A 27,921-nucleotide genomic window follows, 5' to 3' on the forward strand; every position below is an offset into this window, starting at 1 on the left:
AAGGTTTCACCTCTGTTTATTAGACCAGATGTTAACATCTTCTCTGTACTTTTGGACCTTTATACTGTCAGTACAGTATTTTCTCATCCATAAAAGCTCCACATAATAACTTCTGATTATTTTCTAATTAACTGTGTTTTAATCCTCCGGGAGTGAAATAATGATGTTCAAACAGTTAATGAGACTGTGTCTTCTTCCCCTGCCGTCTTTACTGTTGGGATCTTGCTGTAGGTTTGAGTCCAGTAGTTGACGTAGTACGATCTCAGGTCATGGCTGAGGAGAAAAACCAGAAGATTAATCTCTGACAACGTTTACATCCTCACCACAGCAAAAATAAAGCAATAAAAAGAAGAAAGAAGTAAGGTGAAAAAATTGCTCTTACATACAGCTCCTTTAAACCAATACCGTTGCCATGACGTCGTCGTGAATCCTTCTGTGACTTCTCCGTCACTCCATTTCTCCACGATGCAGTACCCCCCAGAGCACTAGTTGATACTTTGTTTAAGTTTTGGCTTTTCCGGTCACAGTGAATCAAAGAGATAAGGACAACTATTGTGTAAAAAAACAAAACAACCCCAAAAAAAAAAAATCACACACACACGAAGAAAAGAGCGCTGAAAGTTCACTACTGCTTCATGAACCAGAACCTGAACCAGAAATGCGTTGCTACCAAGCAAACCAATCACAGCCCTCTCTGGTCTGCGTTGGGTCTGCGTCGCGTAGTTACATTTTTTGGGAGGTGCAGGTCAGGTTACGGCGTAGACGTAGAAAGAAGTAAGGTGAGATCCATCCATCCATCCATCATTCAATCCATTTAGACCGGGTGGGCTGCAGTGAAATCTCTGCAGGTCATGGACTCTACTTTGCTGACTCTGCTGTCATTGGTATTGTTTTAGGGAGACTTAGATCTACTGTGGTCTTTGTATTTGCTGAATTGCTTACCCTTTTATTGTTTTTTTATAAAATACATTTTATTGAATTCTGCTTTTGAGTGTCAGCCCATTATTCAACAGTGCTATTTTTATGCTCATACTGTGCAGTTTGCACAGTGGTAACCTCATTTTAAGTGGTGTTGTTAGGAATCAGTCTTTTTATTATCTTATACATTGAAGTTCGGCTCTTTTCACATATGTACAAGGACATATCTCAGGAATGGTTGGATGGAATTGGATGGTTGACACTTCAACAGCATCTTCATAGCCATCAGAATCCACATGCAGCTCACAAATCCATCTTAATTTAGCCATTATCCAATCAGAACAATGGAAATATTGCATGTTTCCTCAATGTGTTTCTCTGGAGTCCTACTTTTGGATGGTCCTGCTATAAACACAAACAATCTGGAAGTTTGTACATGACTCTGAGTTGTCTCTGAGACTTGTGCTTCGAATAATATAGTGGAGTTTCCCAGTGGGTGCAGAAAGTTTAGCTCCACCACTGAGGGAAAACCAGAGAAATCATATATCAAGACAACCATGGACACAGCTCACTTACACATGATGAAAATATAATGAACAGGAAAAAAATAGCATCCTGCATGGAATGAAATTCAGAACTCTGGTGTGAGCAAGGACACCATAGTTCTGTAAGTAGAACACTGTACAGCACCCCCATCTAGTGATAGGAGCTAGTTTACCTTCAAATCTGCTTAATATTTCCAAGATTGAACATTTAAGATTATAAAAATTAAAACATTTAAAAAAAAATAAAATATTGTTAATTTTTTAATTTTTTAAATTTAAGATTTTAAGACATTTAAATTTAAGATTTTAAGACATTTAAATTTAAGATTTAACCCTTGTGCTGTCTTTGGGTCAAAATGACCCAATTCTTCTATCCTTCTTTCTTCTTGCCATGCTCTCTCCTTCCTTCTTCCTTTCCTCTTTTCCTCCTTTTTTACCCTCCTTTACTCCTTTTTCTTCCTACCTCCCTTCCGTCATTCGTTCCTTTATTACCTTCTTTGCTTTCCTTACTTCTTTCCTTATTTTATCCATTCCTTCCTTCTTCCCTCTCTTCTTTCTTTCCTTTTCTCCATTCCTTCCTCCCTCCATTCTTTCCTTTTCTCCCTTCCTTCCATCTTTTCTCCCTTTTTTCCTCCCTTCCATCTTTTCTCCCTTCCTTACTCCCTTTCCTACTTCCTTCCTTCTTTTCTCCTTTCTTCCTTACTTCCTTCTTTCCTTCATTCCTTCTTTTCTCCCTTCACCCTCCCTTGACAGCACAAGGGTTAAAATGAAAGATTGCAAAGAGTAAAGATGAAGAACAGCCAGCAGCAGAACCAGAGCACCTGACGGAGGACTTGGTCATCTTGTGGTTGATGATCAGGTACGGCGGGTTGTTTGTGGTGAAGGCGGGCCAGGCAACCGGGACTTTACTGTCGCCTTTATTGGGATCACTGAGGAGAAAGGAGTACATGTTTACGCCAGCATTAGGGTTGTAAAACTACGGAAACATTTTCCTCAAAAACTTGTGGACAAACATGGAAATAAACTAGAAATTTACATGTAAATGAACAAAGCATGTCAATGTTAAAACTAGAACCCACGCTGAGGCTGCGTTCCAATACTGAACCCCACGTTTATAGACCAGCATACCAGAGGGCTGCAGAGAATGTGGCCTTTGTTTTAATCTTGTTTTAGATTTTCTACCTTAGATTTTCTATTTAACACTGTTTTTTTTTTATATTTATCCCCTGATTTATTTCCCCCATTCTATCACCCAGTGCTCCTACCTAAAGGCTGAATTATGGATACATTAAATTAACGCAGAGCCTACGCCAAAATTTCTTCTTTATTCTTGAAATTGTATTTCAACATTATTCTCGACATTTCGACTTTTTTTTTTTTAAATTGTATTTCAACATTATTCTCGACATTTCAACTTTTTTCTCGAAGTGCATAATGAAAAAAAATCTTCCTCCTCTAAAATATTATTTTTATTTTTCTCCTGCCTGGCCCTAATACGCTTCCATAGGTTCAAGCATCTTCAAGTGTTTGTTTTAGCAGATTCTTTGTTGCATCTGTCAGTCAGACCCTGCTGGTGTTTTGTTGTGTAGCCTGCACGTGTAGTGCATGCTGGGAGTTTACCCGGTCCTGGCGAAGTTGGTCCAGTACGCGATCATGTAGCCGGAGAGGTCTCGATGTCGGGGGAAGTAGACGAGGGGCGTGGAGAAGGGTTTTCCAAACAGGTACTGCAGGTCCTCTGCGTGCTCCGCCTCCACCCAGCGCGGGAACCCGGGGATCCGAGTCTCCATGTTGAACAGGTAGGAGTAAGTACGGGCGCTGAGGGACAAACACAACCACGGGTCAGGTCTGTGTCCGGCTCTGAGGCTGGTGACCATCCAGATCTTTGGATGATGGAAAACAAACCTGAATCACAAAAGCGTTGGGATGGACTGAAAAACAAAACCCAGTGACTCATTTACTCGTTTGAAGGACTAAAGTCCAGGGGCCTCATTTATAAAGCTCGCTTGCGCACAAAACAGGGCTTGAAAGATGCGCATGCCACCTTCTACGCAAAGGTTGGGATCTAAAAAGAAAAAAACGAACCGAAAAATGTGTGTATCTTTACACCAACCCTGACCCTCGCGCACAAACATTTTGCAGATATGGGGAACTGGAGACGCAGACGGTGAGGTGGTGAAATGAAGCCAGATTCATGTCATACTTTTAATGTCATCACATATCAGACTTATAGATCCATGTACACCCAAGCCGGTGTTCTGCCGACGTGTCCTACCTCGGCAGAAAATACTACTGTACGATCCCCGTTTCTTTTATCTCAGTTTCTTTTTTTTCAAAGGCTTTTTCGTGCAAACAGACGATTTAACAGCAGGAAGTCAGAAAGTGCTTCACATAGATCTATGTGTACGACGCTGAAGAAAAAAACCCGCCAAATCACGCTTCCACATAGATAAATGGAGGTAGGATGATTTGACAGATGAAAATACCCTGTCAGGTCACGCTTCCACATAGATAAATGTTGATGTCTATGTGGAAGCGTGATCTGACGGGGTATTTTCATCTGTCAAATCATCCTACCAGCCCGGCGTGTCCGTGGTGCAGGACACGCCATGCAGGTGTCGTGCCAAAAAGAGATTGCCTGCCAGAATCTGATTTCTCCCCTGAAAATGGGTCTTTTCACCTGCCAAAAATGGATTGAAGGCCAAATACAGTTAATGAAAAGTTGTTTCTACCTAAATATGACTTGATCTCATTCTTGAGCTTCATAATCTGAAAATCTGACGTTTCAGCGCTATCGCTCCACGGGCTGCTGTGCGCGCTCCCGCGGCCAGAAATCAGATTCTGGCAAGCAACTAACTCGCTTTATTTTTGTTAGTGATGCCACTACTGTGACCACCAAATAATGTGGTTTTCCTGCCTCCACCTCATCCACAACATCTCCATCTCGGTCTCCGTGAAATTTAATTTAAGATAAAATAAACACAACCATTCAAACAGACAAAAGTACAAAATAATCATCTCCAGGCAAATTAAATCAATAAAATAAAATAAATTTAAATTAATAAAAAATAAAAAATAATTTAAATTAAAATAATCTTAAAGTAAATTCAAGTACTTTAATAAATAATAAAATAAATAAAAGAATAACAGAATAAAAAAATTAATTAAGCACAAGTAGCACAACATTTCAAGCCTTTGTACTTTTCTTTTTTAACCAGCAGAACTAGAACAAACATGAACTCATATAAACTCTGTGTGTGTTTGAGTCTGTGTAAATGTGACAAAACATGCAAAAACAAACATTTTTCCCAAAGAATTACTCAGTGATGTCATGAGATTGACACGTACGTGGATAAAAGGGATAAAAGAAAAGTAACAGCTCAACGTAGCCTAATGTAGCGGAGTAAGAGGAACAGTTTCTTCTTCACAAATCTACTCAAGTAAAAGTAAAAAGTATAGTGATTCAAAACTACTCCTAAAAGTACAACATTTCCCAAAACTTACTCAAGTAAATGTAACGGAGTAAATGTAACTCGTTACTACCCACCTCTGACGACGACCCTGCATTCACTGAAACTCTTTCTTTTCAGACTGTGACTGTGACAATCCAACAAAAATCCATCTTTTAAAAAAATATTTCAGACCCGTAGCTCGGAAAATGTTTCACGTGTTTGAGGAGCAAAGTTGGACAGAAGATCTCCAAGATCTCTTCAAATGTGTAGGAAAATCATTGTAACGTTTCAAAACGATGTGAGTGAAAGAAAACCTGGAAGGTGTTTGCAGTCTCCGTGGCCAGAGAGCAACACAGGAAGTCTGATCTGCACACCTGAGATCTCTGATCCATCACTGACGCTGAATCAAGGGGTTACCATGGAAACCTTTGATCAAACTCCTGCCCTTGGGTGATGGGCCCATCAGAACTGACCTGGAGTTGGCAGCATGGAGCTGGAGAGCCTGCTGAGTCGGGGCCAGGAACAGGTAGTCAGTCTCGATGTCGGCCACCGTCTTCTTCACCACCTCGGGCAACGGATACGAACCCCAACTAACCGAGTAAACGCTGAAGGCCGAGGCGACGGCCGCAGAGCCCTTATCCTTGGTCAGACGCCCCAGCAGTCTGGACACCTGCTCTCTGAGGGAGGAAACACAGCTCATGTTACTCCTGGGGGTTCATGGTTCATTACCATCCGAGAAAAACACACAGAAACTGTCTCAAACTGCAGCGATTTAAAGAGAAAATGTTCAGCTTCTACCGTGAGCACCATGGGCGGATCTACCAGGGTATATACTTAGAAATTAACGAGGAAAGCAAGTGGTATGAGTGAACAATAAAACCAAAGTTCTGTACAAGCCTTCATATTCTATTGGTGACCTTTTTCAATGTGTCTGTGTGTGTACATATATGCACATATATGCATGATATATATATATATATATATATATATATATATATATATATATATATATATATATATATATATATATATATATATATATATATATATATATATATATATATATATATATATATATATATATATATATATATATATATATATATGTGATGTGACTTCACAACAGGTTACGCCCACTGAGTGGCAGAAAGACTGAGTGGCAGAAAGACTGAGTGTCAGCGTAAACTTTCAGTTTGAGCAACTGGAAAACATCTAAAATGGGAAAGAGCTGTTGTGCGATCGACCGTACTCATAGATTTAGCAAGAAATCGGAGTTATCGATTTACAGACTGCCGAAAAATAAGCTTAAGAGAGACAAATGGATCGCTACAATTCACAGAAACAACCGGATTCCAGGCACCGAAACGTGGATTTGTGGTTCCCATTTTGTATCAGGTAATGTTGGATTTTTGGGTAGCTAACGTTAAACGGTCAAATCATAAAGTTCAGTCCTCATCATTTTAATTTCTACAACAAATCCTGCCTTGAAGTCGGACCAAGCGTCAAGACTTTTGTATTCCTTCAAGCTTTGCTTCATGTATTTCCCCGGCGTAGAAATGAAGTACATATAAATATCAGGAAACTGGATTCGTGGCCAAATATTAATGTCCATGGACCACTGGTTCTTGGTAACTGTACCAAATATTAATGTCCATGGACCACTGGTTCTTGGTAACTGTACCAAATATTAATGTCCATGGACCACTGGTTCTAGGTAACTGTACCAAATATTAATGTCCATGGACCACTGGTTCTTGGTAACTGTACCAAATATTAATGTCCATGGACCACTGGTTCTTGGTAACTGTACCAAATATTAATGTCCATGGACCACTGGTTCTTGGGGTAACTGTACGGGTCACTGTCAAGTCCAACTGCCTTTAATTTAAGCTGATAATCGGTTGTTATCCCGTCTTCTCCACTAGTTGCAGCTGTTTTTGATGATGTTTTTGCCACTCAGTGTGAGTAAGGGGGCTGGTCCAGTGGCGAGGTGACGTCAATGCAGACCCTCTATAGATATACACAGTACATATATGTATTAGTGAAAAACCCCACGTTGGACTAAGCAAGAATAGAAAATGTATGGATATACAATTCTGCCATATGTTGCCACAACTGAAAATTTCCTGCCACTCTTTTGCACCCCATGAATATTTTTCTAGATCCACCACCATTATTTACACAGAAATAATCTGTTTGAAGAGTTTCAGTCAGGATTTAAAGCATCATTGCACATAATCCCAACATATTACCACAGAGACTTGAACATGTTATTGAGATTAAAGGAACTGCATTAAACTGGTTTAAGTCATATTTATCTCATTCCAGTTTAACGTAAATGAAAAGTCGTCCCTACGTATCAGACTTAACCACGGAGTTCTGCAGGGTTATGTGTTTGAACCGATTCTTTTCTCTCTATATTTGCTAACATTTGGTAATTAATTTCCATTTTTATTAGGGCCCGAGCACCTTCAGTGCGAAGGCCCTATTGTATCTGTAGGAATGTTTTTTTTCTTTCTTTTTCTTTCTTCTGACGAAAGGAGGGCCTTTTTGCCCCCCTAAACGTGCCCAAAAAAATTCACCAATTCAGTCACCAAATTTTTCATGCAAGTCAGGCCCGGCGAAAAATTTGATATTTAATGGTTTACATTAACGGGCGTGGCAAAATGGCTCAACAGCGCCCCCCGGAAAACTTTGTGCCTCAAGCCCCACAATACGGTTTGACGTACATGCACGAAAATCGGTACACACGTGTATCATGTCGCAACTTAAAGAAAAGTCTCTTGGCGCCATGGCCGAAACGAACAGGAATTCGGCCATTTTGAACATTCTGAATTAATCGCGTAATTTTGGAGCAATATGAGCCATTCCTTCGAGAATTAATACGGCCCGAACCCTAACGTGCACCCAGGTGTGTTATACATCAAAATGTTCGTCTCCATCCTGCGACTACGTGCATTACTTTTCTCTTTCAAAAGTGTTACCGTGGCGACGCTAGACGCCAAAAAGCGCGCCCCCCCTTCATCTGATTGGTCCATATTTGATAGTTCTCCAAAAGTCACCAAATTTTGCATGCAAGTCAGGCCTGGCGAAAAATTTGATATTTCATGGTTTGCATTAATGGGCGTGGCAAAATGGCTCAACAGCGCCCCCTAGAAAACTTTTCTCTGCCATAACTTTTGAAAGGTTTGACATAAAGAGTCGTGGGTGGTGTCATGGGACTCGGTATAGAGTCCTTGACCATAATTGGTGAAAATTAGCCCCGCCCCTTCTTCTGATTGGTTGTCCCAATTTTCTGCTATAACTTTTGAATGTTTTGACATAGAGAGTCGTGGGTGGTGTCATCAGATTCTGTATGGAGTCCTTGAGCTTCATTGGCCTGAATTAGCCCCGCCCCTTGTTCTGATTGGTTGTCCATTTTTTCTGCTATATCTTTTGAATGGTTTGACATAGGAAGTCGTGGGTGGTGTCATTTCTGATATGTTTATGGGGGCGGTGGCCGTGAGTGCGAGGGCCCGTTCATCGCTACTTGCAGCTTTAATTGTTATTGTTAGTCGATCTACGTTCTTTCTGTCACATGCTAGTGACAGAAAGAACAAGCTGAAATGAGTTTCTTCTGCAGGGTGTCTGGACTCTCCCTTAGGCACAGCGTGAGAATATTAGTCATCTGGAAGGGGCTCAGAGTAAAGCCGCGGCTCCTGCACATTGAGAGGAGCCAAATGAGATGGCCTAGGCATTTGGTGAGGAAAAGACCCTCTAGTAGACTCTAGTCCCTGGAAACACTTCCTGCAGTCATATTGCAGCTTTTACCTCATTAAAGTAACTTAAATCATCAAAATCAGCATTTGTTTTGTATGGTGAACAGCAGTGGGCCCAGAAACCTGAAGAGCAAATCCACTCAAACTCACTCCTGCTCATATCATCGCTGAGCTGTAAATTTGTATCACCAAGGTGTTTCATATCAAAATAAAAGCCTGTACATCAGGCTCCGTTCTGGTGGTGTGTCAGGACTCACGTAGTAGTGTTGGCATTTCTTTTGTTGATGGAAGGAACGTCGACTCCAGCAAAAATGTGTCCGCCCATGCTGTTGACACCAGCCAAGTAATCAAACTGAGCAGCGTTGTGAAACAGCCTCTCGGGCTCATCCGGGATGAAATCACCGTCGATCACCGGTGCGAACTCTAGGAGGTCGCTGACCACACCTAGAGAGAGGCAGGACACAGGTGAAGAATGCTGGGACATTTCCGGCCATACAGTCAACACACAGATACACCGGGTGGGCGCTCATGCTACACAATCAGCCTCAGAAGGTCCTTCCTCCCTGCAGCTGTGAGACTACACAACCAGCACTGCTCACAGTAGACCACATACAACCTGACAATAAATATACAAACCGGAAAATAATGTGCAATACCATTCTCTGCAACGTGCAATTATGTAAATAACATCTGTAAATATCCATCTGTATCTTTTTATTCTTTTTATATACTAGTATTTTTTATTACTATTTTTATTCTCCTTCTTCTTATTCTTCTTATTGTATATACTGTTTATAGTGGGTTTTTTTTTGTTTTTTTTTTACTGTGTGATATTGATGCCTCTTGTGTTTTGCACTATCCCCTTTGCTGCTGTAATCTGGAAATTTCCCCTCTGTGGGACTATTAAAGGATTTCTTATCTTATCTTATCTTATCTTATCTTATCTTATCTTATCTTATCTTATCTTATCTTATCTTATCTTATCTTATCTTATCTTATCAATGTCTGATTGGAGAAACAAAATGAGCTGTCTTTATTTGTAACCTCCCAAATCATTCAGAAAAATGGTATGAATCCGAGAAGGGAAATGTATTAATTATCAGAATAAGAAGAACATTTACAGATGTACTGGTACCCTTCCGTACAAGAAAGAAAAAATCCACAAAAGTCACTGAAAAAACTCAAAACTGACATAAATTATATTAAAAAAAAAAAAACGAATTACTGAAAGTTGACTAAAATCAGACATTTAACAGAATCGTAAAAAAGACCTGTTCTGGACTAAAATGACAGATCCACTATTGAATATTTAGTTTTACAAGCTTACAAGTCAATCACTTTGGTCCAGTCATAAATTCTGCGCGTTCCCGTGAGGGTAGTGGTGTCCCAATTCCTCTTTGCATGTAGGGCTAGTGGACATAACGAGGACTAGTGTGTATGAATCTAGCCCTTCACAGCAAGGGATTTCAGATGAACTCACCGACCGAGGGCCAGAAAAATTTCCCAGAATGCTTTACGTCATCATTTGCAGACTGAATCAAACAAAAAAACATGGCGCACATTTCTAATTTTTAGTGAATAAAATCAATATTTTGAGTTAGTTTCTGCATGAAAATGTGTTTTGATTACATTTCTAGTGAGAAATATATATTTTACTTTCATAATATTCACTCAGTAAATGTACATAATCACTCGCTTGCTCGTTGTTGCAAAGTTTTTTCAGATCTCGGCGGCTCCAGATATCCACCGAAAACATCACAAGCAAATTTCTTAACAGATGTTATTTGGATAAACTGAGCCCAGGTTGGGGATCTTAACGGTTACTTTTACGCCTGAAAAAATATTAAAACTTAATAAAGTGGTATATTAACAGCGTTACAGCTGAAATTAAAACAGCTTTTATCTCTGGGCTTCCTGATATGGTGTGACGTATGTGCAAACGTAACTACGCAGTCGCTTACGTACCCGAACGTAAACCACACAGTGACGTAGCAAGTGGTGTCCCAATCCCTAGGGAACATTACAAGGGCCCTACTCATTTTTAGGGCTAGTGGTAGAAAGTAGGGGGTGTATTGGGATTGGCCCTAACTGTCAGAGAATCAAACGTGTCGAGCTGTAGACAGGTGTTCTGGTCCTCATGAACAAACGTGTCTCAGGTCTGAAGGGTTTCTTCTCCTGCAGGTTCCAGATGTTTTCACAGATGTTCAACAGGATGAAGATCAGGACTTATAGAAGGACACTTCAGAACAGTCCAGCGTTTGGTTCTGAGTGGTGTTTGGCTGGTTCTAGTCTTGTGTTTTGGGTCATGATCCTGTTGGAGGATTCATGACCTGCGACTGAGACCAAGCTTTCTGACACTGGACAGCACGGTTTTCTCCAGAACGTCTTGATGGTCTTGAGATTTTATCATAGTAGGACAGATTCAAGACTCCCGGTACCAGACGCAGCAAAGCAGCTCCAGAACAGAACCGAGCCTCCCCCATGTTCCACAGCAGATACATTCTTCTTTTCTACGAAGAACTCATCTCTGCATCTTTGAACATAGAGATGATGTGACTTGTCAAAAAGCTCAAGTTGTGTCTCATCTGTCCGAAGGATGTTCTCCCAGAAGCTTTGTGGTTGGTAAGTGTGTTTTTTCTGATGTTCTTCCAACAGTCCCCCTTGGTGGTCCACGACCTTGAAGGTCACCTTGAATCTCTTTGGAAGTTGTTCTGGACTCTTTGGTTTCCATTCGTATTCTCCGTCTCTTTGGTCCTCAGTTGTCCTCTTGTGTCGACTTCTGAATTAAATGTTTGGCTGTAGTCACGGAAACATCCAGCTGCTTGGAGACGGTCTTCTTGTCTTCAACATGCTGGTCTGGAAGGTTCTCCGTCTCCTTTAATGTCTCAGGTCCATGTTCAGTGTGGTGGACACCATGATACCAAACAGCAAAGATGACCTTTAACCATTTAAATAGACTCACTGAAGACACCTGAGATGTTCATTATAGGACACACTTCAGTTTAACACGTTATGTTACATCTTTTCTAGAGATCAGACCAGTTTCAGTACACCACACAGACCGAAGATAGAGGACAAGCTCTGAGCGTGAAGCGGCGCTTTAAAGCGGAGCTGCACAGCTGCTCATGTTCTGACCTTTCCCCAGAAGAAGTAATATGTCGATCTTTCCCGCCATGGTCAGGCCGACCGGGTCACTCATCTTTAGGCAGGCGATCATCTTCTCTTCATCGGTCCTAGAACAACCGACCTTGCGAGCAATCTGCAGATATCAGAGATGTGACTTTATATTCAGCAGCTGTTCTGGTCTTGTTCAAAAGTTAGTACGTCCTCTTTAATCCAATGTTTTAATAAAACCCACGTGAGTATTTAAAAAACTGATGATCCACTTGGATTTTCATGCACAACCATCTCTAGGGTTTACAGAAAACGGTCAGAAGAAGAGAAAATATCCAGGAAGGGCAGTTCTGTGGGCACAAATGCCTTGTTAATGCCAGAGGTCAGAGGAGAACGGTCAGCCTGGTTCGAGCTGATAGAAAGGTAGCAGTAACTACGGTGGCCGACAAGGGCCAAAGGCACTGCAACGGCCTAATGCATCTCATTTAAGGAAAACGGCTTCAAGTACAGAAACGATTCAAATTCACAAACTCAAAACGAGGTACAGAAAGAGGAACGTGGTGCAAATGAAAAAACGTGCTGCAAAAAACAATTTATATACGATGTTTATATCACTGTACAACGCTGCACATTACGAGACATTTCTTTATTATATTTTACACCAGACGATACAATGTATAGCGTTGTACAGTGATATAAACATTGTATATAAATATAGTCAGATAAAAATCACATTACCGTTCCCGCTGTATGTTTAAACCATGGATGTAAACACTGTGGTTCAGTCAGCTGCGCCCCCTGCAGGTTTGGAGCACTTCCTGTTGTAGTGACCGGTTATGAAGCGTTTTTCTTTTGAAGATGGTTTCTTGTTTTATATCGTTTTGTGCTTTGCATCGTTTCTCTATTTGCAGCGTTTGATGATGCTGCATTTGTCTTTGTTTTTTGCAGCACGTTTTTTCATTTGCACCACGTTCCTCTTTTTGTCCCTCGTTTTGAGTTTGTGAATTTGAATCGTTTCTGTACTTGAAGCCGTTTTCCTTAACTGAGACGCATTAGGCCGTTGCAGTGCGTTTGGCCCGTAAATAACCACTCGTTACAACCGAGGTTTGCAGAAGAGCCTCTCTGAACGCAGAACACGTGGAACCTTGATGCGGATGGGCTACAGCAGCAGACGACCACACCTCTTCTGTCAGCTAAGAACAGGAAACTGAGGCTACAATTCGCACAGGCTCACCAACACTCCATAGTCCATAAGCTTTGAAGAGGAGGCGTTACTGGGTCAACATGAGCTGAATGACTGAGAACCTTCAAAATTTAATCGCGATGATTATCAAAATCTTATTGACACTTGGTGAGTCGTGTTGGTTCTCGGCACTGACAGGAAGATTGGAGCAAAAACAAAAGAAACCTGCAGAGCAGAACTAGGGACACTGGCCGGGTCGGTGTTGATGTTTATGATCCTACTAGGATGCTAACGTGACGGCGGAGCTGAAAGTGCAGGTGAATGTGGTGCAGAGTGAATCACGGACCTTCTTGGTGAGGGCCCAGGGGTTCCTCTGGAGGGCCCAGGGACAGAGGGCCACGCCACTCTGGGTGATGGCTCTGCGGAACAGCCCTTTACTGTAGGGGGACAGCATCTGAGACACACAGGGGGACAACAGCAGCGGCATGAGCTCACGGGGTCATCAGGTCATCAGGTCACTCAGGCCAGTCAACGGGAACCAGTAAGGTTCTGGTCCGAGACCCAAAAAAAGGTTTGCAAGATGAAAATGGAAAAACTAAAGACACAACTGATATAAACATGAGATGGACACAACATGAAAAGAAATATCACCCAGATCATCAGTTTATTCATTATCAATTTGTACACATAACTTATTTAACACCTTGCAAGCTTTACCATATGAAGATCCTGGTTAGCTCTTTATGTACATTATGCTCTCAGAATAAACCAGGAACCTTCATGCAGATGGTTTGGGAATGACAACCTGTTGCAAACTTCTGGCAACAGGTTGCAACTGCATTATCCTCCATAACAGTACAGAATATTCCAATAAACCCTCAAACACTTATTTTAAATAATTTATCAACAATCAATGCTTCACTATGTCAAAAACGAATGTTGCTTGCTGGCCTAACAACAGCAAAAAAGATAATTGCAGTAAGATGGAAACCACCACACGCGCTTAACATCTCCCATTGGTATCTGACCTTCCTTGAAATTATCTACCTGGACATATCTACAGCCCCAATCCATAATGCAAAACAACAAAATATTTTATTTTGGTATATGGCAGCAGATAAAATTAAGGCCAAAATTGAAAGATGTATTCAACATTGACATAGATTACCTTGTTGCAGCATCCTTGTCCAGTTTTTGATATTATTATGTTTTGCCTTTTGTTTTATTTTGTCCTTTGTTCTATTATCTTTGTAGTATCTGTTTTTCTTCATTATCTTTTTTTTCATCGAATACTTAGGTCCAAGGGATGGGTTTGAAAGGGGCTGAGAATGTGTGTTAATGCTTGTTTAACATCATTGTGGATGCCACTGTTGATAAGAATATCATGAAAAATAAATAAAAACATTTGATCACAAAAAAAAAGAAATATCGAACATGACTTTACGATCAATATTTGATTCAATGATTACTGTCAATAATCAAATTAAAAAGTGAGGGAGCTAGGAAGACGAGGACGGGTTTGCAGTTTAAAGGCAGAATAAGCGAGTTCTGTAGGACGTCACAAAACAAAACAACTGGGAAGGCTAGCCCCTTCCTCCAGTTTGATCAGATGTGATCTGATTGTCCAACTAGGGAGAGACCCTGGGGCAGACCGGGGACAAAAGCACAGACTGTACATGTTTATTTATGATGCACAGGTGGACACTTTGACCTGGAGGTCAGCGGAGACATACTCAAGTGGACACGGGTATGTGTCCACTTGAGTCCACTTCTACTGGAGTAGAAGACCTCCAGGTCTGCATCCAGACCCCGGTTGTCAATAGAGGAACTGCAGTTTTACCCTGGTTCACCTCAGAAGGGAATGATGAGGGTGCTGAACGTGCCCCAGGAGACGGAGGGATGAGCATGAACAGGGGTTTAGGGGTTCCTGCATGTATGTACACAGCTAGGGGACTGGTAGTCTAGTGGCCACAGAGGTGGGCTTGGGTCTGGAAGACCCAGGAACGGCAACAAAGATGAACCACCTTGGGCCCCTGAGCAAGGCCCTTAACCCTAATTGCTCCCCCGGGTGAAATGGTGTGTTTGTTCTCTCAGATAAATAGTAATAGTAAATCACTCTGGATAAAAGCATCTGCTAAATGACAGTAGTAGTAGTAGTAGTAGTAGTAGTATCTACGGGTGTCTATATGCTTGTATGTGCGTGCACAGATCACACGGACGAGTTCTATGAATAGTTTTATCCATCCCCTACTCTCACCCCATCAACTCCCAAAAAACATCCCCAGAGTGGTTGGACGGGCCATCGATGAGCTCTGGTGCTGCTGCGGAGGAACCTGGAGGAGCGCTGAAGTTGACGGGGGACTCGCTCCCACCAAAGCTCTTCCCCATCGCCAAGATTTTAGCAGACCAGAGTCGACGGCTGCTTCTGAACCAGTCCAGGTGGGACGGCTTTCTCTGACGAGCGTGGACATCACAATTGCAGAGGCGGACGACAAGCGGCCCTGTGGCCACTGGGACCCGAGGTGGTAAAGTTTCAAGATAAAAGTCTAAAGTCCGAGAAAGGCCCAGCCCGTACCGCGGGACGGATAAACGTGAGGGTTCTGACAGACAGAGGTTACCTGGAAGCTGACGCTGGCAGCACCAGACGCTTGGCCAAAGATGGTGAGGTTGTCCGGGTGTCCTCCAAACGCCTCGATGTTCCTGCGCACCCAGGAGATGGCAGCGTGCTGGTCCCAGAGCCCGTAGTTACCTGAGAGGTGCAGCAGTTGAGCAGGTTAACAGTCCACACCCCCCAGGCCTGTATCCACCTATGCTATGCTTGATGTGGAACCATCCAGAAGCGGCAGGACCTAGTTCCTGCTCTAGAGGCTAGACCAGGGGTCTGCAACCTGCGGCAACCTGCGGCTCCGGAGCCGCATGCGGCTCCGGAGCGGCTCTTCATCCTCATCGCTACGGCTCCGTTTGGCCTCGAAAAATACCCTGAACATAAATAAATGATATTTCTGAATTCATTTTTAGTCATATTATCAGTTTATTTTGTTGGGCAGTTATCTTGGAGTTTGAGTTGATGCCATCTTATTTTAAAACAACAATTTTTAATTTCTATATTTCTATATTTATTTTTAAAGCTGCTAAGCTGCAGCTAAATTTTTTATTTACATTAAAGTGGGGTAGTTTTTATTTTACTTTTACACAAATATAGACTGAAATAGGCCTACAGTTCACAGTTTAATTTATTTCAAAGTATGCCTACAAATGCACACTGCACTTCTGTTGTTATATTTAGGGGTTGTAACAGCTAAAATAAATAGAAGATGAAAACTTTGTCTGACTTGCGAAACATATTGCGCAAGAAGCTCATGACCTTGAGGAGGGCTGAGTGTCATAGGAGAAGGAGGAAGGAAAGAGCCAGGAAACGCACTGCCTTTCTAGTGAATCCATTCGGGTTTACAAAACAGCTGCTGGGGCAGAAGCGTAGTGGCCAACTTACCTGCTCCAAAGCAGAGATTGACCGTCACCTAGATGCAACCTATCAAGATGTTTCCAGGGAGCAAGAGCCGGGCTACTGCCATTCCCTGATTGACCCACCTGCACCAACACTGGACTTCGATGGGAGGGAGCCCAGCTGGAAGGAGATCCAGGAAGTGGTCAAGAAGACAAGATCAAGCTCAGTCCCAGGACAGAGCGGGGTACCTTACAAGGTATACAAGAACTGCCCAAAATTACTCCACAGGCTCTGGAGCATCTTGAAGGTGATCTGGAGGAGGGGAAAGGTTGCTGACCAGTGGCGCTTCGCAGAAGGTGTATGGATTCCGAAGGAGGAAGAGTCTAAAAACATCGATCAGTTCAGAACCATCTCCCTGCTCAGTGTTGACGGCAAACTATTCTTCAGCATTGTTGCCAGGCGTCTGACAGACTACCTCCTGAGGAACGCCTACATTGACACTTCAGTCTAGAAAGGAGGGATCCCAAAGATACCAGGGTGTCTGTAGCATAATTAAGTTGTCACCCAGCTGATTAGGGAAGCCAGAGAGAACAAGCGCAACCTAGTCGTACTGTGGCTGGACCTCGCAAACGCCTACGGGTCCATACCTCACAAGCTCGTCGAAGAGGCATTACGCCGGCATCATGTCCCCGTCAAGTTCAGAGACCTCATTCTGGACTATTACAGCAGGTTCAGTCTGAGGGTCTCAGCGGGTTCCTCAACATCGGACTGGCATAAGCTGGAGAAGGGAATCATCACTGGATGCACAATTTCAGTAATCCTCTTCGCACTTGCCATGAACATGCTGAGGTTCAGTGCAGAGGGCCTCTCACCAAGTCCGGCATCAGGCAGCCGCCCATCAGGGCCTTCATGGACGACCTGACTGTGACGACACCGAACGTCCCAGGGGGGAGGTGGATCCGGAAGGGCCTGGAGGAACTAACCACCTGGGCCCGCATGACCTTCAAGCCTGCAAAATCCAGATCCCTCGTGCTGAAGAAAGGAAAGGTCACCAACAAGTTCCACTTCTCACTTGGCAGCATCCAGATACCATCCATCACCGACAGACCAGTGAAGAGCCTGTGGAAGGTGTTTCATTGCAGCTTGAAGGACAAGGCAGCCATCTATGTGACCAACCAGGAGCTGGAGGCTTGGCTAGCCACTGTGGACAAGTCAGGTCTACCAGGCAAGTTCAAGGCCTGGGTGTACCAACATGGCATCCTCCCAAGGATCCTCTTGCCCCTCTTGGTGTACGAGGTCTCGATCTCCACTGTTGAGGGATTTGAAAGGAGAGTCAGCAGGTTCCTGCGGAAGTGGCTGGGCTTAGCCCGGAGCCTGAGCAGCATCGCCCTGTATGGGAAAAACAACATGCTGAAGCTCCCCATCAGCAGCCTGAATGAAGAATTCAAGGTGAGCCGTACTAGGGAGGTGCTGCAATACAGAGAATCATCTGACCCAAAAGTCTCTCAAGCTGGGATTGACGTCAGAACGGGACGGAAATGGAAGGCAGCAGAGGCCGTGGATGTTGCTGAATCACGGCTGCGGCACAGGGCTCTGGTTGGGACAGTGGCTCGGGGAAGGGCAGGCCTGGGTAGCAGTAAAACACCTCGCTACGACAAGGCAGAGGGGAAGGACAGGAGAACATTGCTCCAGGAAGAGGTGCGGGCAGCAGTGGAAGAAGAGCGAGCCAGCACGATGGTTGGAATGCGGCAGCGGGGAGCCTGGACGCGGTGGGAGCAGGAAGCAGAGCGCAAAGTCACTTGGACTGAGCTGTGGAGAGCCGAGCCCCAGCGCCTAAAATTCCTGATCCAGGCCGTCTATGACGTGCCGCCAAGCCCGTCTAACCTGTTCTGTTGGCGGAAGGTGGAGTCTCCAGCTTGCGCTCTGTGCCAGAAGAGAGGGACCCTGGAGCACATCTTCAGCTGCTGTCCGAGAGGCCTGAGTGAGGGGCGCTACCGCTGGCGTCATGACCAGGTCTTGAAGGCTATAGCGAACACCATCTGCAGCGGAATTGCCCACTGCAAGCGCCTCTGCCCAGAGAAGAAGACCATCTCCTTCATCAGAGCTGGAGAAGAACCACCAGCTGCTGCCAGGACCTCCTCCTCTGGCTTGCTATCAATGGCACAAGACTGGGAGCTGAAGGTTGATTTGGGGAAACAATTAAAGTTCCCGGACAACGTGGCCATAACATCACTAAGGCCAGATGTGGTGCTGACCTCAGCAACCTCCAAGCAGGTCGTGCTCCTGGAGCTAACGGTCCCTTGGGAAGACCGCATCGAGGAGGCCAATGAGAGGAAGAGGGCTAAATACCAGGCTCTGGTGGAGGAGTGTCGGCTCAACGGGTTGCGAGCAAGATGTGAGCCCATTGAGGTGGGATGCAGAGGGTTCGCAGGCCGGTCCCTCTGCAGGGCCTACAGTATGCTGGGCATCACCGGGGCCAGTAAGAGAAGGGCCATCAAGGAGGCCACAGAGGCAGCAGAGGTTGCCTCACATTGGCTGTGGATCAGGAGAGGAGATCCGTGGGTAGGGTAGCGCTACCTGGACAAAAGCTGGGGGATTGATCACCCCCGGCTGGGTCGCCTGGAAGAGAGTGTATGATGTTGAAATGACCCGAAACACTCAATGACCCCAGGTAGCATCACTGATGATGTGTCCAGGTTGCATCACTAGTTGATGTATGTTACAAAGAAGATGAAAACTTTTAAAATCTCTGTTATTTCTTGCGGGCTTGGGCGGACTTGATCCTGGTATGGTCATGCCTCTGATGGTAATACCTAGGGGTGTAACAGTACACTAATCTCACGATACGGTACGATACATGATATTGAGGTCACAATACGATATTATAGCAGTATTTTTTTAACAACCTTGAATTAAGAAAATGGTCTTTTATTTGAAAGACACAAAATACAAAACAATGCTGTGCGTTTGCCCTATTGTTACAGCTTGTAATGCTTTATAACTGTTTAAGTTTTAAAGAGCAAGCGAGGCCAACCATTTTCCACAAACTGAACTAAAAGTAAATGTAAGGTTTGCATTATGCATCTTCAGTTTCATACAAGTACAAATATTTTGCCCCAATAAAATATTGCCACGAATAGTTTCTCTCATGTGTGACTTGACTTTTTTCTTTTCCAGAAATGTAACAACTAAAATTAAATAAATAAATACATAAATACATAAATAAAAGTAAATCAATAAACTATGAAAAGTCGCAAACTCCAAATGCAACATGACTGTTATTTATCTTCTGCTAGAGCTAAAAGCTTCACATGCTCCAGCCTGAGGCTGTAAGGTGAGCCCCGTTATTGTTTCATCCTCCCACCTTTGGGGACGACACAATCTTACATCGTAAAAAAGATTGATTCATAATCACCTTAGAAGTAAAGGTTCAGAGCTCAAAACCCTGCAAGAGTCCCGTGATCGGGGCCGCAAAACGGTACTAGTTTCTTCTGAGCGGAGTCAGATTTTGGTCCGCGGCTGTAGCGGAGCAGGCGGGGGGGCAGGGGGGGCGGCCGCCCCGGGCCCACTGCTCCGGGGGGGCCCACTCCGAAGAGGAAAAAAAAAAAAAAGTGTTCTGAATAAAATAAGGAAAGTTGGACTGTTTAACACTTGCGTTCATAAGGATAACGTTGTTTAAAAAATAAAAATGAAACAAATAGTCCCTTCTCCCCGTGTGTGTCTCCCTGTCATGCACGGGTTCGCAGGCGCATGTTTAAGGCTGATTTATGGTTCCGCGTTACACCAACACAGAACCTACGGCGTAGGGTGCGCGTCGCCGCGTACCCTACGCCGCGGCAATGCGTCGAGCCAGTTGTCGCATCAGAGCCTTAACTCATGCTGAGTTTCAGCAGCTTAAGTTGATTAAAAACTCTCTCCGGGCTGTATGGGTGAGGCCAGACTACCAAACCTCACCTTGCTCTCAATCCAGAGGGACATCGCCGTTGATGAGAGCAAGTTTATTGTGACCAAAAACACGAGTCATTAAGAAATCCAGCGCTGAGGTTGCCAGATCTGACAGGTTCCAGCCCAAATGCAACGTAAAACCCACCGAAAAAATGAAAAACCAGCCCGAATCTTACATTCTCTGTTAAAACCATAAATTATTAAATGCGTAATACATTTCATCTTCACATTACTAAATAACCTAAAAAAAAAAGATCAGGCTCCAAACAAAAACTACAATAAAATGGAGTAGATTAAAGCAAATATATTATCAGTGAGTTTATTGTGTAAATTTCTACTTTTCTCTGCCATAATGGAAACTTTTTTTTGTTAATAATTTCTCCTAAATATTTAGTAAAACCCAGGAAAAGCAGCCCAAATATATATTTTTTTTAGCCCAATTGGGCTGAAACCTGCCCAACCTGGCAACCTCACCTTGCTCTCAATCCAGAGGGACTTCTCCGTTGATAAGAGCAAAGTGATTGAAAGGTGAAGAACCGGCTGATGAGATAAAAAGGTCGAAATTATGAGATAGAAACTCGAAATGATGACTTTTTCTCATAATTAAGACTTACCGTGGGGATATTTTTATTTTTAAGGCTAAGATTTCATCTTATTTTTTTGTTTTACTGGCGGAAATGAGCTTCCATAGACATCACTGATGTTTGATTTTTATCTCCAGTTCGATACTTATATCTTAAAGTCTGCATTAGGCTTATAATTAGGTTTGACATAATGACTGGTAAATCCATGGTGCTAGAACCTCATTTGAATGGTTCTGACCGTGTCGCTGCTGCTGTTGGAATTGCGGTTGGTTGGGCCTGATCTGTGGCATTTTTAGCGATTATGTTCTAACGGGGGTGTTTAGGCCACAAGGGCCCATCTAGAATGCTTCGCCCCCCCTAGGCTGGGACCCCTGCTCCGCCCCTGGTCCGCGGGTTGAGGTGCGGTCACCACGTGATCCCGCTGCACCAATAGGATGTTACTAGTCAACACAATAGATTAATATTAATAACCCCTCCACGACACGTATCGTGATGTTTTTGTATCGCAAAATTTCGTGGCACGATACATTGTTACACCCCTAGTAATACCCCCCTCCTGAACAGGGGGCAGCACCTCTGAGCTCATCTGTGGGGTAAAAATACTGTTTCATATTAACTGAACGTCTTGTTTTTGTGGTAGGTCCCACCTGGCAATCGGTCATCACCGGTGCTGAGGAAACCCATAGTGCCAACTCTGTAGTTGACCGTGACGACGATGACCCCGCCCCGGTCTGCCATCTCCTTCCCATCGTACAGAGAGTCTCCGAGGAAGGCCACGGCGTTGGACGCCCCCAACATGAAGGCCCCTCCGAACAGATACACCATCACCGGGAGGCTGGTGGACACTGAAACCAGACAGACATCGGAGCTTTGGCTTTGATTCAAGGAGCTGCAATCCCACTGGTGTCCACTGGGGGCTGGACCAGACCTCCAGGTCTGCATCCACACCCCAGTTGTCACCAGAGGAACTGCAGTTTTACCCTGGTTCACCCATAGACATACATACCTAGACGCCCCATGGAGCTGAGCCTACGTCAACGACGCCGCCATATTGGATGTGGCAAGACTGCGCTGTAAACTAATATAAGTAAATTGACTTATTTTCATAAAGCGCCTTTCTACAAATAGATTTAGGTTTTATGTATCATTTATTCATTCACACACGCACTAATATACTTGGGGAACAGTTAGGCACCAAATATAATATATTTAATTTTCTCAGACGGCAAAAATAAGAACTTTATTGATCCCACATAGGAGTAATTCATGTTCTATCAGCTATAGAGAACAAGGTAGTGCCGAAAAACAATATATATCCCCCTCACAAAAATAAGAAAAATAGAGAAACATATTTTCTCATCAACACAGCATATTTTACATACTTAAAACATATTTAAACATTTTCAAGTAACAAAATAACATATTTGAACCATTTTTCAGATTTTTTCAGTTATTTTATTGTTTGAAAAATTGTTCAAATGTTATTTTATTGTCTGAAAAATGGTACAAATATGTTGTTTTTATTAAATATATTATATGTGGTGCCTAACTGTTTCCCAAGTATATTAGTGCGTGTGTGAATGAATAAATGAGACGTAAAACATACATTTCTTTGTAGAAAGGCGCTTTATGAAAATAAGTCAATTTACTTGTATTAGTTTACAGCGCAGTCTTGAACATCCAATATGGCGGCGACGTTGACGTATCGCAGCAGCGGGAAAAACCACTCGATGGGGCGTCTACATATATATGTCTATGGGTTCACCTCAGAAGGGAAGGATTTAATGTTGTCACGTACGTTTTCGTCCCTGAGGAACAAAGATGTTCAGGTAAAGACAGTCCTCGCTGCCCTTGGTTTTCGTCTGGAACACATTCACCTGCAGGCAGCGATCTCGATACTTTGTGGCCTCCAGGACTCCTGGAAACAACAAACACAAGTGGTCTGTTCTGATCTGTTGCTTTCATCCGATGATCATCTGTTAAAATGCTGCTGACGAAACCCAGTTGGTACCTCCCGGAAAATACACGTCAGACCTGCAACACAGTCTGGAAAAAGCTGGTTCAGAAGAGTTTTTACTAGAGCTGTCAAAGTTAACTTAACGTCCTCTTAACGCCAACAATTTTTTTAATGCGCAGGATAAAAAAAAACTGCGCATTATATAATTTCTGGCGGTCGACGTTACCGTAGCTCGAGGAAAAGTATGGTGGAGTACGGCGTGAACTTTTTTGAAAAGCGAGGAAAGATGGAGAATGAAAAGTGACTTTTGAACGGCCAGTTTTTGATTTGATTTGATTTGATTTGATTTTGTACATGTAAAAACAACAATTAAAGAAAAGATAAGAAAACAAAACAACAAAACAAAGAATTGCATCCTTTAACAATTAATTTACATGTGCAAAAAGGAGTAGGAAGAAGTGTAAAATGATTTAATCCTACCCCCATTCACTAATCATTTATTAACACGTATTTATAATAACTAACTATACTATAATTATACTCACACACTGTACTCACGCCCTTACCTATACATACATACACATAGTTTTCTATATGTTTCTATATATTTGTACACACATGCCCATATAAATATTTATATAAATATACTTATTTACACCATACTATCTCTATATATATCAACAAATTATCTTTGAATTTAAACAAAACCAAATTTATCTGGAAACCGTAAAACACATTTAACAACTCAGGTAGGTTTAAGAATAGAAAGAGTTGATTTAGAAAGAGTATATGAGAACATCTTTTTGGGGATAATAATATACCATAAATTCAGTTGGAAACCACAGGTAAGCCAGGTAAGTTTAAACATTTCCAGAAGTATCTGAGTATTGAGCAAAGTCAGACATTTTTTTTAACTTTAGATCTATGAATACTCTATACTGCACGCTTATTCTACCTTACTTGACTTACTGTGTTGAAATCTGGGGTAATGCCTGCAAGACCACACTACAGACAGTTTGCACAATACAAAAAAGAGCAATACGAATGGTGAATAATGTTGGTTTTCATGATCACACCAATTTATTATTCATCAAGTCAAAAGCACTCAAATTCATGGACCTGGTAGATCAGAAAACAGCTTTGCTTATGTTTAAAGCCAGAAAAAATCAAACAACCGATCTGGAATATAGTTGCGAAAAGTAGGTGCATTTCTGTCTGTGGTTATGGAATGCATTACCGGAAGAATTAAAATATAGCAGAAATGTGTTGAATTTTAAAAAAAGGTATAAAGACATGATGATGGATAAGTACAGACTTGTTCCCGGGTAATGGAATTATGTCATAAAGAAAGGAAACAAAAGGATGGGTACTAGGGCTGTTCGATTAATCGATTTTAAATCGTAATCGTGATTATGTAATTAGAACGATGTTAAAACGTGAAACTCGTAAAATCGATTTTTCCCTTTTTTTTTTTTTTTTTTACCTTGTCTGCACACATATTAATGATTGATACCATATTAATGATTGATGGAAATACCTCTCAATACCTGCGACAAGTGCCCCATCGGAGAGGCTCTTTAGTGTAGGAGGGGGCGTTGTAACATGCCACCGGGCATCCCTCAAGCCAGATGCCGTAGACCGGCTCGTGTTCCTTGCAAAAAACTTGCAAATGTGAACAGCAAATGTAATGACTGACATTACACACCTCTACCTCCTTCATGGGTTGCATTATTATTTAGCATGTAAAGACCCAGTTTAGTTTAATTAGAAAATGTCTTGTTTTATTTAATTGGAAATATAACTTACTGTATGTTTGCAAGTGCTGATTTGCTGATTTTTTTTTCAGAGATAAAACTTTATATTTTATTATATTTTTTAAAACTTTTTTTCAACTTATTTTACAGAGTTTTGCACTTTATTCATTCATTTTTGGTTTAATAAGAGCAAAGTTTGCACTTAAAGCCCAATGGGGCAAATGTTCAATAAAAAAACAGCATATTTGAAATCATTTCTTTGCCTTTTGTCAATTCACAAAATAATCGTAATCGAAAATCGGATTTTGAGAGAAAAAAATCGAGATTTTATTTTTGGGCAAAATCGAACAGCCCTAATGGGTACATTGAGTATTATTTTGGATTTGGATACAGGAAGAAGAAGCCGAAATGACGGGAATTGCGTCATGAAGTTCTCCGTGCGTCGCTAGTTTGATCCAGATATCCCAAATGATTAATCACCATGTATACAGGGATAACCCTGTTTGCTCACGCATGAAACAGATTATTCTGAATGTTTCAGTAACCGAAATATTGACCTCAACCCGAATTTTAACTGCATGTAAACGTAGTCATTTCTCCCAGGTAAGGTCAGGTACTTACCGCTCCACCCAGGGTGAGGTTTGGGTTTCTCCCATTTTCCAGGGACGTCTGCGAAGGGGATGCCCCTGAAGACGTCGACGGTCCTGAAGAAACCCATCCTGAAGCTCTTGCCCTCCACGCGGCCCCCCTCGGTCTGCACCACGCCCAGCTGGAACACAAGTTCACCTTCAGCACACAGCTCAGCCTGTTCCCCTCCAACACAAACACTTATTCTGGTTCCTATGGACTTCAAGGCGGTACCAACGGACACAGATAAAGACGGCACTGGAGAGACAAGCAACCAATCAGAGAACAGAAGCAGGGGACACCAGATCCACTTTGTGAGGTCATGTGATCAATTTAATGAACTCAGAGATTTGCAGGAGGAGGTCTCTTAAAAATATCCATCATCCATCATCCATCATCCATCCATCCATCATCCATCCATCTGTACATCCATCCATCTATCCATCTATCCATCCATCCATCATCCATCCATCTGTACATCCATCCATCTATCCATCTATCCATTTATCCATCATCCATCCATCCATCATCCATCATCCATCATCCATCATCCATCCATCCATCCATCATCCATCATCCATCATCCATCATCCATCATCCATCCATCCATCCATCCATCCATCCATCATCCATCCATCTGTACATCCATCCATCTATCCATCTATCCATTTATCCATCATCCATCATCCATCATCCATCATCCATCATCCATCATCCATCATCCATCCATCCATCCATCCATCATCCATCATCCATCATCCATCATCGATCATCCATCCATCTGTACATCCATCCATTCATCCATTTATCCATCCATCCATCCATCCATCCATCCATCCATCCATCCATCCATCCATCCATCCATCATCCATCCATCCATCCATCCATCCATCCATCCATCCATCCATCATCCATCCATCCATCCATCCATCCATCCATCCATCCATCCATCCCTCCATCCATCCATCCATCCATCCATCCATCCATCCATCCATCCAGCCATTTTCTTCTTCGACGTTCCCAGGCCAGCCGAGAGACATATGGCGCTTTTCCACTAGTACCTACTCAGCCCGACTCGACTCCAATCGGTTTGGTTCTTTTCCACTAGGGGTCTAACGTGCAGAGTAGATACTTTTCTGTAACTATTCTGCCGAGGTTCTAAGCTGCTGAGTCGGCTGTATCTGACATCATCACACTACAGGCCACCGATTGGTCGGGGGGTTGGAGTCAGACGTCTGAGTCAGGAGGAGGAAATCAGAGAAAGAGACTCTGACGGATTCTTGTTCATTTTATTCAACAGGCGATGGCAGCAAAAGTCTGTTTCATGATCCAACTCTGAGGTGCAGATGTTCATAAACCTGGTGCTGAGGAGAGAATTAAAAAGGGATCTAGACGGAGATAAGGAACGACCAGATCTACCAGGAGATCTGTCTCTTCATAGCTGCTCACGGCTCCAGCTGACTTTTCAGCAGCGCCGAGACAAACAAACTAAAAAAAGAAAAAGCGTTGCCACTTGAAGCTTCTCTCACTCTCAGTCTTTAACTTGATATCAAACACAAGCCACAGATCCAGCAGCACATCTATCATCTCCTCCAGGTTCTACATCTTTAGTGTTGTTGTCTTCTTAGTTTAGATCACACAATGAAATACGTCACAGAAGCTTCACTCCAACGGACAGGCCGAGCTGAGATGAGTAGAGCTGAGTAGGTACTAGTGGAAAAGCGCCAATAGTCTCTCCAGCGTGTCCTGGGTCTTCCCCAGGGTCTCCTCCCGGTGGGACATGCCTGGAACACCTCCCTAGGGAGGATCCAGGAGGATCAGGTACAGATGTCCAAGCCACCTCAGCTGATCCTCTCAGTGTGAAGGAGCAGCGACTCCCAGCTCCTCCCCAGTGACTGAGCTTCTCACCCTGCAGGCACAGACTGGTTCTTCTTCCTCCTTCTTCTCCTTCTTCCCGTCGTCTTATCTACCTTCTTTTCTCCACATTTTCCTTTTCTGAGACATCTTTGGCTCAAATGTGCAACTGAACAAGAAGACGGTTGTATAAAGACACATCATGGGACCGGTAACAAAAACTACTGCATTGTGGGACATGACGGTCCGTATACATCTCAAAAACACAATGCAGATTCATTTTAAGTAGATACTGATCTTCAGTAGGACATCATAAAGATCCTGGGCCAGATCAAATGAGTGGACGGGATGGATTTGGCCCACAGAACCCAAGTCGGACAGAATATGATCTCTAAACTCGTCTCTGAAATGAACCAACGTGACGCCACGAGAGACATGATCCGGGTTAGAACTTGTTCCCAGAAGTCCAGCTCAGTCTTCACGTCTCCGTCCGAACTAACCACGAGTCCACGCAGATAAGACGAGGGGAACCGGTCTGCTCGCAGGAGCTCCAGGACTGTTACCGGTTCTGAAACAGGACAAGACGCGTCTCACCTTGGCGGCCGAGGCCGGGTCCAGCCAGAGGCCCAGCAGAACCAGCAGCGTGATCTTCATCATCTTCATCAGCTGCTCTGCTGCAGCTCCTGCTGATTTATAGGGCCGGGGAGGGTGGGGTGGGGGGCTCTTATCTGACACAGCTGCTGCTGTTTGGAAAGCTGCGAGGCCAAGGTCACGTCACAGTCCGGTCC

The 27,921-nt window shown here is 43.2% G+C and overlaps 1 protein-coding gene across 1 annotated transcript; it reads right to left on the reverse strand.

Annotated features, from left to right (window-relative positions):
* LOC133450764 (bile salt-activated lipase-like) lies at positions 1 to 27,796 on the reverse strand. The gene is made up of 12 exons (XM_061729624.1): positions 27,728 to 27,796; positions 25,274 to 25,421; positions 22,740 to 22,859; positions 21,589 to 21,786; positions 15,586 to 15,716; positions 13,314 to 13,421; positions 11,806 to 11,929; positions 8,928 to 9,114; positions 5,386 to 5,589; positions 3,084 to 3,278; positions 2,285 to 2,392; positions 1 to 273 (listed from the first exon to the last, which is right to left on the reverse strand). Exons 1-12 carry the CDS (start codon positions 27,794 to 27,796, stop codon positions 168 to 170), a joined length of 1,698 nt encoding a protein of 565 aa, XP_061585608.1. The 3' UTR covers positions 1 to 167.
* Between the last annotated feature and the right edge of the window lie 125 nt (positions 27,797 to 27,921).

Source organism: Cololabis saira, chromosome 9 (assembly GCF_033807715.1).
Source record: "Cololabis saira isolate AMF1-May2022 chromosome 9, fColSai1.1, whole genome shotgun sequence".
NCBI lineage: Eukaryota > Metazoa > Chordata > Actinopteri > Beloniformes > Belonidae > Cololabis > Cololabis saira.